The following is a 12,984-nucleotide window of genomic DNA, read 5'->3' as shown; positions in this document are numbered from 1 at the left end:
GTCGCGAAATGGGAGGGGGGCTCCCCTGGAGTTGTTCCCCCCCCCCCCCTTTTTTTTTTTTTTAATTTTTTTTTTAATTTTTTTTTTTGCGTTTTCTTATGTAAAAACGACCCAAACCGAGCCGCGTGGGCAGGACGGGGCCCTGGGTTAATGGTTAAGGCTCCCCCCCCACTTTCTCCCCCATGCGCCGCTTTCCAAAATAAATAAATAAATGAATGAATGAACAAATAAATGAGTAAATAAACGAGGAACGGGGCTGGTGGTTAAAAATTAGACAGGGAGCTGCTCCGGGGGCGAGCGGCAGCACCCGCAGGGCTCCTCCGGGGGGAAGCTGGGCCATGAGGGGGCTTTTGGTGGCGTGCTTCTGCCTCCTCTGGGGCTGTGGAGCCCAGGTAAGGGTCTGCTGGGGGACCATTAGCTTCATTAACCTCATTAACCTCATTAACCCCATTCCGTGGCACTCACAGAGCAGTCAGGAGGCCATTGCTATGAAGACAAAGCCAGCTGGGTTGTTATAAGGTTTCCTTTCACATTTTTTTTGTGTTTCATACCTTTATTTCCAGCCTGATCTGTGTATCTGCGTCTTGTTCTTTCGCATGTTGATCCCACCAGGGTTTACGCCAGCAGGCTGCTGGAAAAGGTTTTAACCGTGAACCCATCCCAAAGCCAATCTGCAGGCATGGCTGGCCACACAAAGGTGCAGCGATTTCCCCTCTTCCCCCTTTTTGGGAGGAATGAGACCACGGCTTTAACTTGCACGGTGTTAACGCCGCGTGTTGTAATGCCTGAGGTTGTGCTGGGGAACCGCTTCCAGCAGCAGTCTGTCCTGAAGTCCGGGTGGGCTCCATGTTCAGCAACCCCTGAGCCTTTCAGAGAAACCCCAAAGGTAGAAAGCAACGCTTTTGGGTGGCCATTCACTCGGGACCCAGGAGAAACGCCTAGTGCGATACGGGAGCTGTGCCAAGCCAGATCTGTTTGCCATGGGAATCCAGCAAGAACACGTTGGATTCTACTCACCCGAGGAGAGCAGGAAGAATGCATTGAGGTTATACAGTCATTAAAGGCGGGTGGGCAGTGGGGGGAGGATTAATTTCTGCCCCAGCAACATCCCCGCTGACTTTACTCAGGCCAGGATTTCTTCATGAGAACTTTAAACTTCGGCTCTATCGATTCGGTGGACACAGCGAAAGCTGATAAATCCCATTTGACGACTGGCGTTCTCTCCCACATTTATGCAAAGTCCATCCATGCGTTTTTCAAGTTTCAACATTCTTCCTACTCATAGATCTTAGTAAGCAAAAGCACGTGGCCAGCAATGGCTCCCATAGGCAGCCAGATGGAGGATCAGGATCCATGCTTGCTGTCCAGGAACAACCCCACCACAAATCCACTGCTCTGCAAGATAGAGGAAGGGAACTGATAAGGAGGAGCACTTATTTTTCACATTTCTTGACAATACTTACACTTACTGCTTCAGCAGTCTTGCCGTGAAACAAATAATTAATTTCAGACTTCTTTATTCGCTTCTAAGTAGTTCCTAAATATTTATAGGTGGTAGTTAAACTCAAAGCCAACTGGACCAGTGAAAAGGTCTCAAAAAAATCAAGTTGCTACTTTTTTAAAATTTATTTTCCTGGTGTTTAAGTCCCCTGATGTTTTAAGCTGTTTACAATCACGTTGTTGTGTGTTGTAAACTACTGGCTTAAAATGTTTTTCATCTGTTGGGTGCTTCAGCCAATGTTTGAAGAGTAAGGAAAATAAAGATTGTGGGAGATGAGCAGAAGTGAAGGTCGCACCAGCAGAATGATCCAAAAAAGGAAGAAAAACTGAGAAAGATGAGGTCACCAAGACAAGGAGATAATGAATATTGAGCATTTCTTTGCTCATAAGATAGGGAAAGGTTTACAAACAAACGCTTTGTTGATGTCGGTAGGGGGGCTGCAGAAATGTTGGTGCGATTCCTAGTCCTGTTCACTGTTTTTTTTTATTTATTTTGTGCCTTGCAGAACCCAACACCTTACTCTACAGAAGAGCCATTTCCACAGGTTGGGCCTGCTGAGCCAGTTGGGCAGGACACTTACCTCATAGAAGAATGCGTAAGCAACAAATACACGCACAAGTCCTGTGCGAAAGTTTTTTGTCACCCATGGGAACGCTGTGTGGATGGAAAATGCCTCTGTAAGCTTCCCTACCAGTGCCCGAAGAATGGCACTTCGGTTTGTTCCACCAACGGAAGGCAGTTCAGCACGTACTGCCACCTCAAGAGCTACGAGTGCCAACGTCCCGAAGCTAAGTTTCTGAACAAGGGCAGCTGCGTGCCTACAGGTACCAATATCTCCTCTTCCCAAATGTAGCAGGCATTGTTGGCCAAGGGGATGCTTTGCTCTTTTTCACAGCTCAGAAAACTTGTTCATTTCCTTGCACTAGTAAAAATACGAAACAGGAAGTGACAAGTCCTGAAAATTGACGGTACCTGGTGATTTCCTTAAAAATAAAGAGATTGAGAGGCCCAGGTTACGCTGCTGCTGGTAGCTTGCTCAAATCATCAAGTAGGAAGAAATAGACAAAGGAAAAAGAGCTCAAAGGCTCCGAGTGGGGGTGCTGAGCATGGTGGGAGGCATGGAGGGAGAGGGCCTGCAGAGCACACGAGCAGAGAGGGTATATTTTGAGGAGGAAGAGTCCGAGGAACAGAGTCCTGCTGCTGAGGTCAGGCTGGGGTACCTGGGCAGAAAGTAAGGCACTGTCACCTCAGTCTTCACTCTGCAGATTTCATCAGAACAGAAAGATGTTCCCCTACAAACCAGCAGATCTGTAGATTGGCAAGCTGCATCAAGCTGCTTTTCAGCCCCTGACCTTGTCAGCTCAGCCTCTGCCTAAGTCCATAGAAAAAGGGTTCTGCAAATGCCAGCAGCAGCAGGCACCGTTCCTACCCATCTTCCAGCCCCACCTCTCCTGCTGGCAGGAGGGGCAGCTTATCAAAAAGTTCTCTGATGAAAGCCTTAGACTAAGACGCAACCTCTCCTCAGCAGAGCTCCAATACTCCTACATGGCACAACCCATTATCCTCATTTCTCCTGAAACTGGTATATTTTGAAAAAGTGACAGGCTTAAAGTCATAAAGTCTGCCCTCAGAAAAATCAAGAATCAAGCTCCTGAGTCCCAACCTACTGGTCTTCCCACCTGAACTTTGGGTGGCTACTGGATACTTTATGTCTCATTGATTCCTGTGTGGTCTTTCCACTAAATACATCTATGTAAGATAATTTTATTTGGGATTTTTTGGATTTTATTTTTTTTTTGTAGAAACATTTAAAATCTCGGAGCATAAGAATTCAAGTTTGCTTCAAGTAAAACCTGTGAGTATGGAGAACCTGTTTGTATGTGGCAATAAGTGGACTATGAATGAAGCAAATGTGGCCTGCAGGCACCTTGGCTTTGAATTGTAAGTTTGGGGAATTTCTCTCTCAGTAACCACAATGGATTTGAGAAAGTAGTGATGCTTATATAAGGGTCAGTCACAGCCAGCTGTTAAGGCAAAAAAATCAGAAAGCATGTATTGGCTACAATAAACCTTCTTAAATTGACACCTGAGAGTGAAAGCTAAACTACAGATTTCTCTATTTTATCACAAATAGCAACTATTCAAGCCGAAAGTATCTTACTTTTAAAATAATGCCAATCTTGCAGTGCCCCGAGCTTCCTCAGTATCCATTGGTTTTGGTGTCCCATGCAGGATGCTTCCTTTTTTTCCTTAGCTATTGGGAAAATCATATAAATTCTAAACCATAAAAGCAGTGGCTAATCCATTGTGAAATTACAGAACTTGTTATTTCTCTCTTCACAGAGGTGCTGAGTATTACAATACCGTCTTCAACATCACAGAATACACCTTAAATGCGTCACACTGTTTCCGAATAACTTGCAAGGGCCTAGAGACAAGTCTTGCCGAATGTTTTATAAAGAGGAAACTGAGGAGTAGTAGTGATGGATTTGTTAGACTCCAGTGCCAGAAAGCTCTCCGAGGTTAGTAGGTTCGGGGTTTAAAATGTATTTAAGGTTCTTCATGTTATTTTAAGTATTTGTGTTTAGGATCTATTTTGTTGAACTGTCAGCCACCGCAAACCTGCAATGAAACCTTTTTAAATAATCCTTTGCAACATTTAAGATAACTGAGGCAGTCTTGAGTTCGTGACCTTGGAAAATAATTCACTGCTGCTCCTAGGATATTCAGCAGATGATGCCCCAAAGTGGACATATTTCACCTATGGTTCTGGTTGTTCCCCCATCCTTTCCAAAGGCACTGAGGTATATTATACCCTGCAAATCTTGCCTCTCTCAGGTTAACTCGTCAGGAGACAGGTGATGACCTCCTCTTTGCTTGGTCTATCAGGGAGATCAATTAGGATGTCAGTCCTATGTAGCCAGACAAGTGGGACTGGAACTGAACTGCTCGTGTCTTCCTGGTACATCTGGGGCTCCTCGGTTTCTCACTGCTACAAGCAGGAATCGAGTCTTTGTTCTGACCTCTAACAGCTTTCCTGTCCCTGTAGTGTGACTTCTTTGGCATTGATAAGCATCAGTCAGCCCAAGAGCTATGATTTGTCTCAGCTTTTAATTGTGCCACAGAAGCAGCTTGGAGACTCTTGATGAGTTCCTTCAAGAGGGGGAACACGCATCACCTTAATCACATAGATCATTTACAGGGGGTTCGAGCCTCTTATTTAATCCCTGTCTACAAGAAATAAAGTTCACTTCTGCCAGGCTACTGAAATATGGAGGTGGAAAATAAGTGGTCACATTGAAAGTTTGAAGAGGAGGCAATGAAAAGGATAAAAAAAGGACTCCTCTGTACATTACCAGGTCCCACAACGCCAACTGTTGACAGGCCAAACTATTGAATGAATAAAACGTGTAAGCTGAGAATTTCCTTGGCAGTTGTGAACCTACAGGCATTTCCACACTAACTTTGCTTTCATCCTGCTGCACAGAATGTTCAGCTGATGAGTTTACTTGTGCAAACGCCAAGTGCATTTCTTTGAGCAAAACCTGTGACGGAATCAATGACTGTGGAGACCTAAGCGATGAACTGTGCTGTAAAGGTAATAATTGCCTTTCTTAGCTATTGGAAAATCATCTCAGCAGAAAACCACACCCAAAGAATACTTAGAGTGATGTAACAATAAAATATCCTTTGCAAAGTCATTACATTAAGGCAACCAGACCATAATTTCTGAATAGAAAAATACATAAAAAAAAAGGAAGAGCTGTGTTAAATAGAATGAAATGTATTTTCTGGAAGGCAAAATTAATAGTAATTAATCAAAAATGTTTGTTTGTTTCCAATGAGCTACCTCTAAACCAAAGTAAGATCTTTCTTAAATTTCTCACTAATACAAGATTATCCACAGAATGTGTGTGAACGGTTCCCATTGCATAGCTTGTTCATGAACACCTCCATGTGCGTGTCATTCTTTCAGCACCTGCAATTCCCGCTGTAACAGCTTTTATTAGAAGCAGATCTGGCATAATCTGAATGCAGGAGAAAACATTCAGAAGCTGGGTTTCAGGTGCCAAACTGTAATGCAGGCTACAAATACCATCACTAAATAATCTTGATGTTGTAGTTTTACCGTTGTCAGTACATTTAATCTGGTAGTCATGAAAACATAGTGACAGGAATTTTGGAAATAAAAGTAAGTACCTGTGGCTTCGTATATTTAGAGGACATTTATTCAAATTCCATTTGACCAAAATAGTTCCGTCTCAGCTGTATGGATTTTAGAAAAGGAAGAAGAATTTTAGAAGAAATAAGTTACTAAAGCCAGGAATTTCAAAATAGGACTCAATTCCTAGTGCTACATGTATACCATTCAGTCAAAAGCCTAACTGGGCCTCTGATTTTGGAGGGAACTTTGACCCAAGCATCACAAATTCCTCATCTGAGATGATCCATAATGCTGGTAAAACTGGAGGTCCTTTGGCTGAGGTTGAGTGTAGGCACATGGGGGTGAAACTGGTAAGGAGTGACACCTACAGTACTGAACTTGTAGAGAGACTTTTGTTTTTAAGTCGTAAAACAAACATCAAGATAGTAAAATGAGGAGAGCCAAGTATTCATTTCATTTCACACGTACAGAGCCTGCTTTCACAATCTGTTTATGAACAGCCAAGTCCCCCATAACATGGATATTATATTGTGTTCACATTTTAAGTTGGAATTCTCCTATATTACAGAATGCAGGAACAGCAGTTTCCACTGTCGGTCAAATATCTGTATTCCAAGCAAGAATGTCTGTAACAAAGAAGTCGACTGCCTCACAGGAGAGGATGAAGCTCAAGCTTTGTGCTCAGGTTTCCATTTGAGACATGTTTTTGTTGCTTTTCCTTTCATTGTGCTAAGTTACACCTAGAGACTACACAATGCGTATTATTAAATTATTTAACAATTAGCAAAATCGAAACGCATGCGAAAATTAGTCTTTCTGATGTTACAGTATGCTCTACATACTAGGAGACTAAGAGAAGGTTAGGTACTTTTCCTTGCCTTCCTTCTAGAATAGAATGGCGAGAAAACTAAAGGAAATAAGAAACAGGTGACATTTTAGGAGATATAAAGCTTATATAAAGATTATGGTTTTTGCTCATTTGGCCATCTATCAAACTGATATCTCATATTTCTGAAGACAATGTAGACAGAGTTGGCAGGAATATCTTCCTCACATGTAACGAACAGTTAATACACTGATTCTTCTGTGCTGTTCTCCTCACCATCGAAAGGATTTTGTTTTGAACTTAGATGTTTTTCCTTGCTCTGCTAAGAGACAAAGTCTAAAGCCAAAAAGTAAACATTTTTGGTACATGGTAATAGGTAAACTGAACTCGAAAGGTAAACACTCGTCAGTAACATGAGAGCAGACCCAATCCTCAGCCCCTATTTAGGAACTGAATTCAGTGGGCATTTTGTTTGAATAAAAGCTGGCAAACCAGATAGGGGAAGCATTTAATTTACCTCTCGTGTTCAGTAATCTCCTTTACTCTATTAAAGGGGGTACACAGAATACAGAAGCAGCATCTAAATCAGAAAGAAAAAAAAAATAATCCTTTTATCTAACGCTCCTTTGGGCTTCACAAAGCTCCAAAAAGTTGATGGGGCAGGAGGAGGAATGTCTGGTGTTTCCTGGTGGAGGAGAATGGGCTATCGCTTTAGAGATTAGAAAAGAAAGGCCATTTCACAGGGTTCCTTTGCAGAAGGCTAGAAAATAAGAGTAGATTTCATATAGTTATAAACAAGTGTCTGTCTGCTGGATGTAGGTCACTTGTAGGCTGTGGCAGCCAAAGAGTGCCTAGTAAGGAAAACAGCAGGCACTGTGCTTGAACAACGTTTTTGTCCATGTGAAATAGTGCACACCTACACATTTTAAAAGTGTACCAGCATTTTGGCACACAAACCTACATTTAAGTAACAGAGCAATTTTAAATATTTGCAAACATTTTTAGTCTTTTATTATTCCACCACAGGCAAAGCAAAGCGTGTTGAATATTACAGTATGGATACAGGTAAGTAACTCACCAAAACCTCCCAAACCTGCTTATTAGTGGCTTGCTAGCTACCAGCCAGCTGGCCGAATCCAGAACACTCAGATATGTGGACTTGATGATTTAGGAGTACACACTCAGGGGCTTACCATTTGCCTCACTTTCCACTAATTTCAAGAATGCCATAATAATTTATCCTGGCCGAGGATCCACATCTGCATGTTTTGGCAGCTGACAGAGGTAAACCCCAAGCAAATCTATGGGAACTGCTTTAATTCTCTTTTCCTGAACACTAGCAACAGTGGAAAATAAAAAGAAACAATGTGATGTTAAGACATAAGCAATTTTCTAAGCAAAAAAAGATGCTGAAATTTTTGGTCTTTGCTTTCCTGCTGCTTCAGCTACTCGCATACTCACAGCACTTGTGATTTCAAAACAAAGATAAACCTGTCTCCAAACAGAGAATGAATGCCTGAATTCTGAGACACATTTTTCCTTTTTGTTAAAGAAAGAAAACTGACAAAGACCTTTCTTCCCCAAATACACTGTGGTGTTGTTAATCACACGTTAACTCGACGGAAAAGAATCGTAGGTGGAGAAATTGCAAGCAAGGTAAAAACAAACAAACAAAACAACAAGCAAACCTTAACAAATATGTGCTCATCTGCATTCATTCAGTATCACATTAAATGGGTATTATTATCCTTCTGTTAAAATATGTAGAAATAACAAAATCGGCAACAACACTGGCTTCATGTTTTGCAGCAGTACTGGCGCTGCACTGAATGAATGCGAAGAGGAGCACAATTTATAACGTAAAATGCCAGGTTGCAAAAAGGAGCATTACAGCATCCAGCAAAATATTTAAAAATGTAGCTAAAAATGACAATTCTTACAAAACAGAATACAGACAAATGAAAAAAAAGTACCCGATTGTACCAGATCAGATGCTACCTCTGTTCCTCTGACTAGGAATTTCATGGTAGAAAGCTGGGGGGAGGGAGGCATTGCACAAAGTCAGAAGGTTGAGCAAAACTGCTGTAATTTAGAATATGCACCCTTTATATCCTATACTATATCCTATTCAATTATACCCTGTATATTGTGTAGAGCCCAATTTATGGGCAATTTCTCAACAGCAGATTTTGAATTTACAGTCAGCTTTAGTCAAGGAGATGAGGTGATACAAAGGATTGTTTTTCCCTTAATGCATGAAAAATAGTACAATTATAATTTCACATTATTTGGGTTTTTGTTGTTTGAATAGGGTGAATTCCCTTGGCAAGTGGCAATTAAAGAAACTGGCACTGAAGGTGCAACAGTGTACTGTGGAGGGGTTTATATTGGTGGCTGTTGGGTTCTGACTGCTGCACACTGTGTCAGGTAAAAACAACAACCTGGGAAATGATTTCTTTGCAAGGTAGAAAGATTAATTTGGGCATTATTGCCCTTCTCAGCTGCTTGTTTGCTAATTCCTGTTTGCCTATTGAATAAAACAACTGAAGACAGCGGCTCGCTCACATTACTGGCAGAGAAATTCACATTACAGATTCAGAGAAAGAGAATTTTGGCTGTGAGTAGAAAGATGAAAAAGCACTGATGAGTTTAACGAGACAGCACTAAACACAGAGGATGGCCTTTAGGGGTTTTGTCCTGTATTAGCTGCAGTACTCAGCAGTAAGTGTCATCAGCCTTGCGTTTGCTACACTTCAGGAAAACCTGGACATCAAGTCCAGAAAGAAACTATCTGTACGCAATATGAATTTTTATTCTACAAAAACTTTGATAAAACGCAAAAGTTTATGGCTCAATGAAGCACACAGTGCCTGGGCTAGGTACCAAAACATATTTTATTTCATCGTTTCTTTTCCAGAGCAACTCGAGTTCACCTGTACCGTGTCTGGATTGGACTGTTGGATACAATACGGTACGACAAAGAGACAGACACCTACAGGCTAAAGCAGCTGATAATCCACGAGAATTACAATGCTGCAACGTATGAAAACGACATCGCTCTGATGGAGCTGAAAGGTCACGGGACAGGAGAATGCTCCCTGAAATACAGCACGCCTGCCTGCATTCCCTGGTCAGAGTATATGTTCAACACGGGTGATAAATGCAAAGTTTCTGGATGGGGACTTGAGAAAGGTATTGGATTTAGCGCTTACCACCAGAACGTATTACTTTTATCACCGTCTTTCAAAGCGTGGTCAGCTTTCATTTTGAAAATGCTTGCGGGAGGCTGAGCACAGAGAGCAGCGGTCGTGCTTTGGCACCGGGCTGCCACTTTGTTCTCCGTTCTGCACTGCTTCCTCTCTTGCCTCAACTATTAAGTAAATTGCTGTGGAGAACACCTCTGTTTGAGAACTGCCCTGACCAAAAGAAACGCTCAGTTCCCTGAGCAGGCTGACCCCTGGCAGCACATACACTGGTGTCGGGAGTGGAGCAGGGAGCGTGGGAGCAGGAGCGGGATGGCAGGAGTCAGATGGCAGCATCTGGAGGACATGCACATAGCAAGGAAACTGCTGTGCTGATCCCCTACACACTGCTCAAAGGAGATGAGAGCATTTTGGTACCTTGTAGGCACCCAGAGGTGGCTGAAATCACGGATCTCAGGTTTACCTTAGCTGTGGAGAGCTGGTAACGGCATTGAACACATGGCCCACAGCCACTGCCCCGTCCCCGGATCCCAGCAATTATAAAACCTGGCACATCCGAGCACATCTTAGCCGTGTACAAGTTCCAAGAGGGCTGCACGGGGATGGAGCACTGCAATGCAGTCGCACTTTCGAAGATTTGTCTCATGTCACAGAACGATTGCAGCCCGGTGTCAGAGCTGCCACATGCTCTTTGTGGGGCTTCTTCTGTCCAAACTTGGTAGCAGTCCATAAAGCAAACACAGAGCTGGGAATTATGAGCAAACGGACAGAGAACAAAACAGAGAATGTCCTTAACCGTGGAATGTATTGTTCACCTCTATCTTCAAAGTCTGGGCCCCTCTTCTCAAAAAGAATGAGTAGAATTGGGAAAAAAGGTGACAAGGAGGATTGGAGGCATTTCTCCAGTTCGTAGAAAACAATGTACTGGTTTCCTGGTGTATGGAAACCTTGATATGGAAAACATGGGAAAAAAAATGAGGACAAGAAAAGGGAAAGGGTAAAAATACAACAAAATGAAACTACTGTATTTAATGCTGCAATTAAACCACGCTGCTTTTATTTGGATACACATGGCCAAGGTACTGCATGACGTATGGGGTGAGTGTTAGTGGCTGTTTAACATACCTGGTCTATAATAGGTAAGGTTATATTCAATAGGTAAGCAAATATGTAACTTTCAACTTATGATATTAAATGGCCCATGCATTTATCATTTTTAACTTAGAAAAGGTTTTTCTTTTCTTTTCTAGGTTATACCAAGCAGTATGTGCTCAAGTGGGGCAATGTTAATTTATTTCACAATTGTTCTGAAATGTATCCAGGACGATTTTTTAAGAAAATGGCATGTGCAGGCAAGCATGAGCTTTCTTACTATAATTTCTTTGCTATCAAACCCACAGTTTTCTAGGTCTGATGTGACTGGCTGGGAAATCTTTTAGACTTGGAAGATACAATAAACCAAATGCCACTGTGTCACCACTAGCAAAACGCTAGCCACTGCTGCCTACCTGCAGCGCTGCTCCATAGCTACACAGAAACAGTTTTGATGACAGTATGCCAGGTTTTGGTCCTTGTGGGCAAATTTCAGCTTGCAGTTGGAGTTGTGTTTTCTAAATACACAAGCACTTTGCAGCCCACCAAACTTCTTCCTACCTTTATTTTAGTCTGATCCAGGAACATCTTTAAGCAAGTGCCTTTCCTGGAGGACATTTGTAGTTCTGTTGACTGGGATATGACCAATGATCTGCTTGGACATTTGCTACCTGCAAACTGCACCCCAGGAAAAATCCTATAAACTTCTCAAACCAAGATTAGTCTGGCCAGGAAACCAGTTGTCATTCCTAGTACTAAAATAAGCATTTTGAGAACACGTTTTTGCTTCTCAAGTAACAAAAGGTATCACCAAATACACTTCTAAAAGAGCGATGAGCATTCAACTGACAGGACAGATAGTTTCAACTGTTGTTTAACTCTGAAAGTAAAGGCAATATTTAAACAAACTACTTACCAAGAAAAAAAAAATGATTTGGCATTTATATCTAGTTTTTATAAATGCAGCATGAGGCTGACGCGGCTGCAAACTTTGGAATTAAGGACTGGTATCCACTGGAGCTAGTTATACAAGTTATTAATTCAACTGAGTAAGGGCAACAAAATCTAGCTTTATAGGATTAGTCATTCCAACTCTCAAACGTTCACAAGGCTCTTTCTTGGCAATGTAGAGGTTCGAGAAAGATGTTACATTTTGTTTGTTGTTACAACAGGGACTCAGTTGAAGAGAGTTGCGCTCCCTCCCGTCCCATCATTCACGTTTCTCCTTGGCCTGCCCACCTCTTTCCACAAAGCCTGTACAGCGATGAATTTTGAGGCTCCTACCTCTCCGTGTAGCTCAGATGAAACTGGCCAGTGAATTACTGGGTAGAGAGGACACCAACGGCAGACCCCTCAGCATGCACACATCATGATAGCTTAATTTCCATAGGAATCAGCCTACAAATCTTTTTGCTATTTTGTTCTAGCTTTCCTCCACTTTTTATGCGCTTCTTCTAATGATATAATATGCAGTATGGCTGAATTCTTCTCTATTGCACAGGGTAAACCACAAAACATATCACTGATGTCCAAGCAAATGAATATTTAGGCCAGTCACAATTACAAAGAAAAGAAATAAGAAGTAATAGACCAAAAAGGTTAGGAACCTCCAGTACTGGTGACCATTTGTGGCAAATATCTGTCAGGCAGTGACACAGACCTAAAAAAACTCCTGTGCATTCCTTTGTGTGCTCGCTTGTATATGAACTTTTGGTTTTGTTTCCTTTTTTTTGCTCCAGGTACTTACGATGGCTCCATAGACAGCTGCAAAGGGGATTCAGGAGGACCCTTGGTCTGCTTTGATGCAGAAAACGTGGCGTATGTCTGGGGTGTTGTGAGCTGGGGTGAAAACTGCGGGGAGGCTGGTCACCCCGGTGTCTACACCAAAGTCGCCAGCTATTACGACTGGATTAGCCATCACGTGACAAGGAGTCTCATTTCACGGTACAATATCTGAAGCTCAGGAAACGAAATACTTCCTCGTTGTCATCCACGCGATAATGAACACTAGGCCTTTTTTACAATCAGCAGCCATGTACCTTAGCACCTATGAGTACAAATCTTGAAATAATCTGTTTCGAAAATGCTTAATTCTCTGTGAATACCACAATTTTGCAGAAGCCTGTAGGAAAAGAATTTTATGGTGACATGACTTCACAGCAAAATTCTCAAATAAAAGCATGCTTACTGCAGGGAA

The 12,984-nt window shown here is 42.2% G+C and overlaps 1 protein-coding gene across 1 annotated transcript; it reads left to right on the top strand.

Moving 5' to 3' along the window:
* The first annotated feature begins 257 nt into the window (after positions 1-257).
* Positions 258-12,984, top strand: CFI (complement factor I). The gene is made up of 12 exons (XM_084517250.1): positions 258-392; positions 2,007-2,325; positions 3,304-3,442; positions 3,845-4,023; positions 4,989-5,099; positions 6,235-6,351; positions 7,519-7,557; positions 8,045-8,148; positions 8,804-8,919; positions 9,410-9,684; positions 10,946-11,047; positions 12,527-12,984. Exons 1-12 carry the CDS (start codon positions 339-341, stop codon positions 12,742-12,744), a joined length of 1,773 nt encoding a protein of 590 aa, XP_084373376.1. The 5' UTR covers positions 258-338; the 3' UTR covers positions 12,745-12,984.

This window comes from Aythya ferina (genome assembly GCF_964211825.1).
Source record: "Aythya ferina genome assembly, chromosome: 4".
NCBI classification, from domain to species: domain Eukaryota; kingdom Metazoa; phylum Chordata; class Aves; order Anseriformes; family Anatidae; genus Aythya; species Aythya ferina.
The sequence above is the reverse complement of the archived record's forward strand: the minus strand, read 5'-3'. Positions and strand labels throughout refer to the sequence as shown.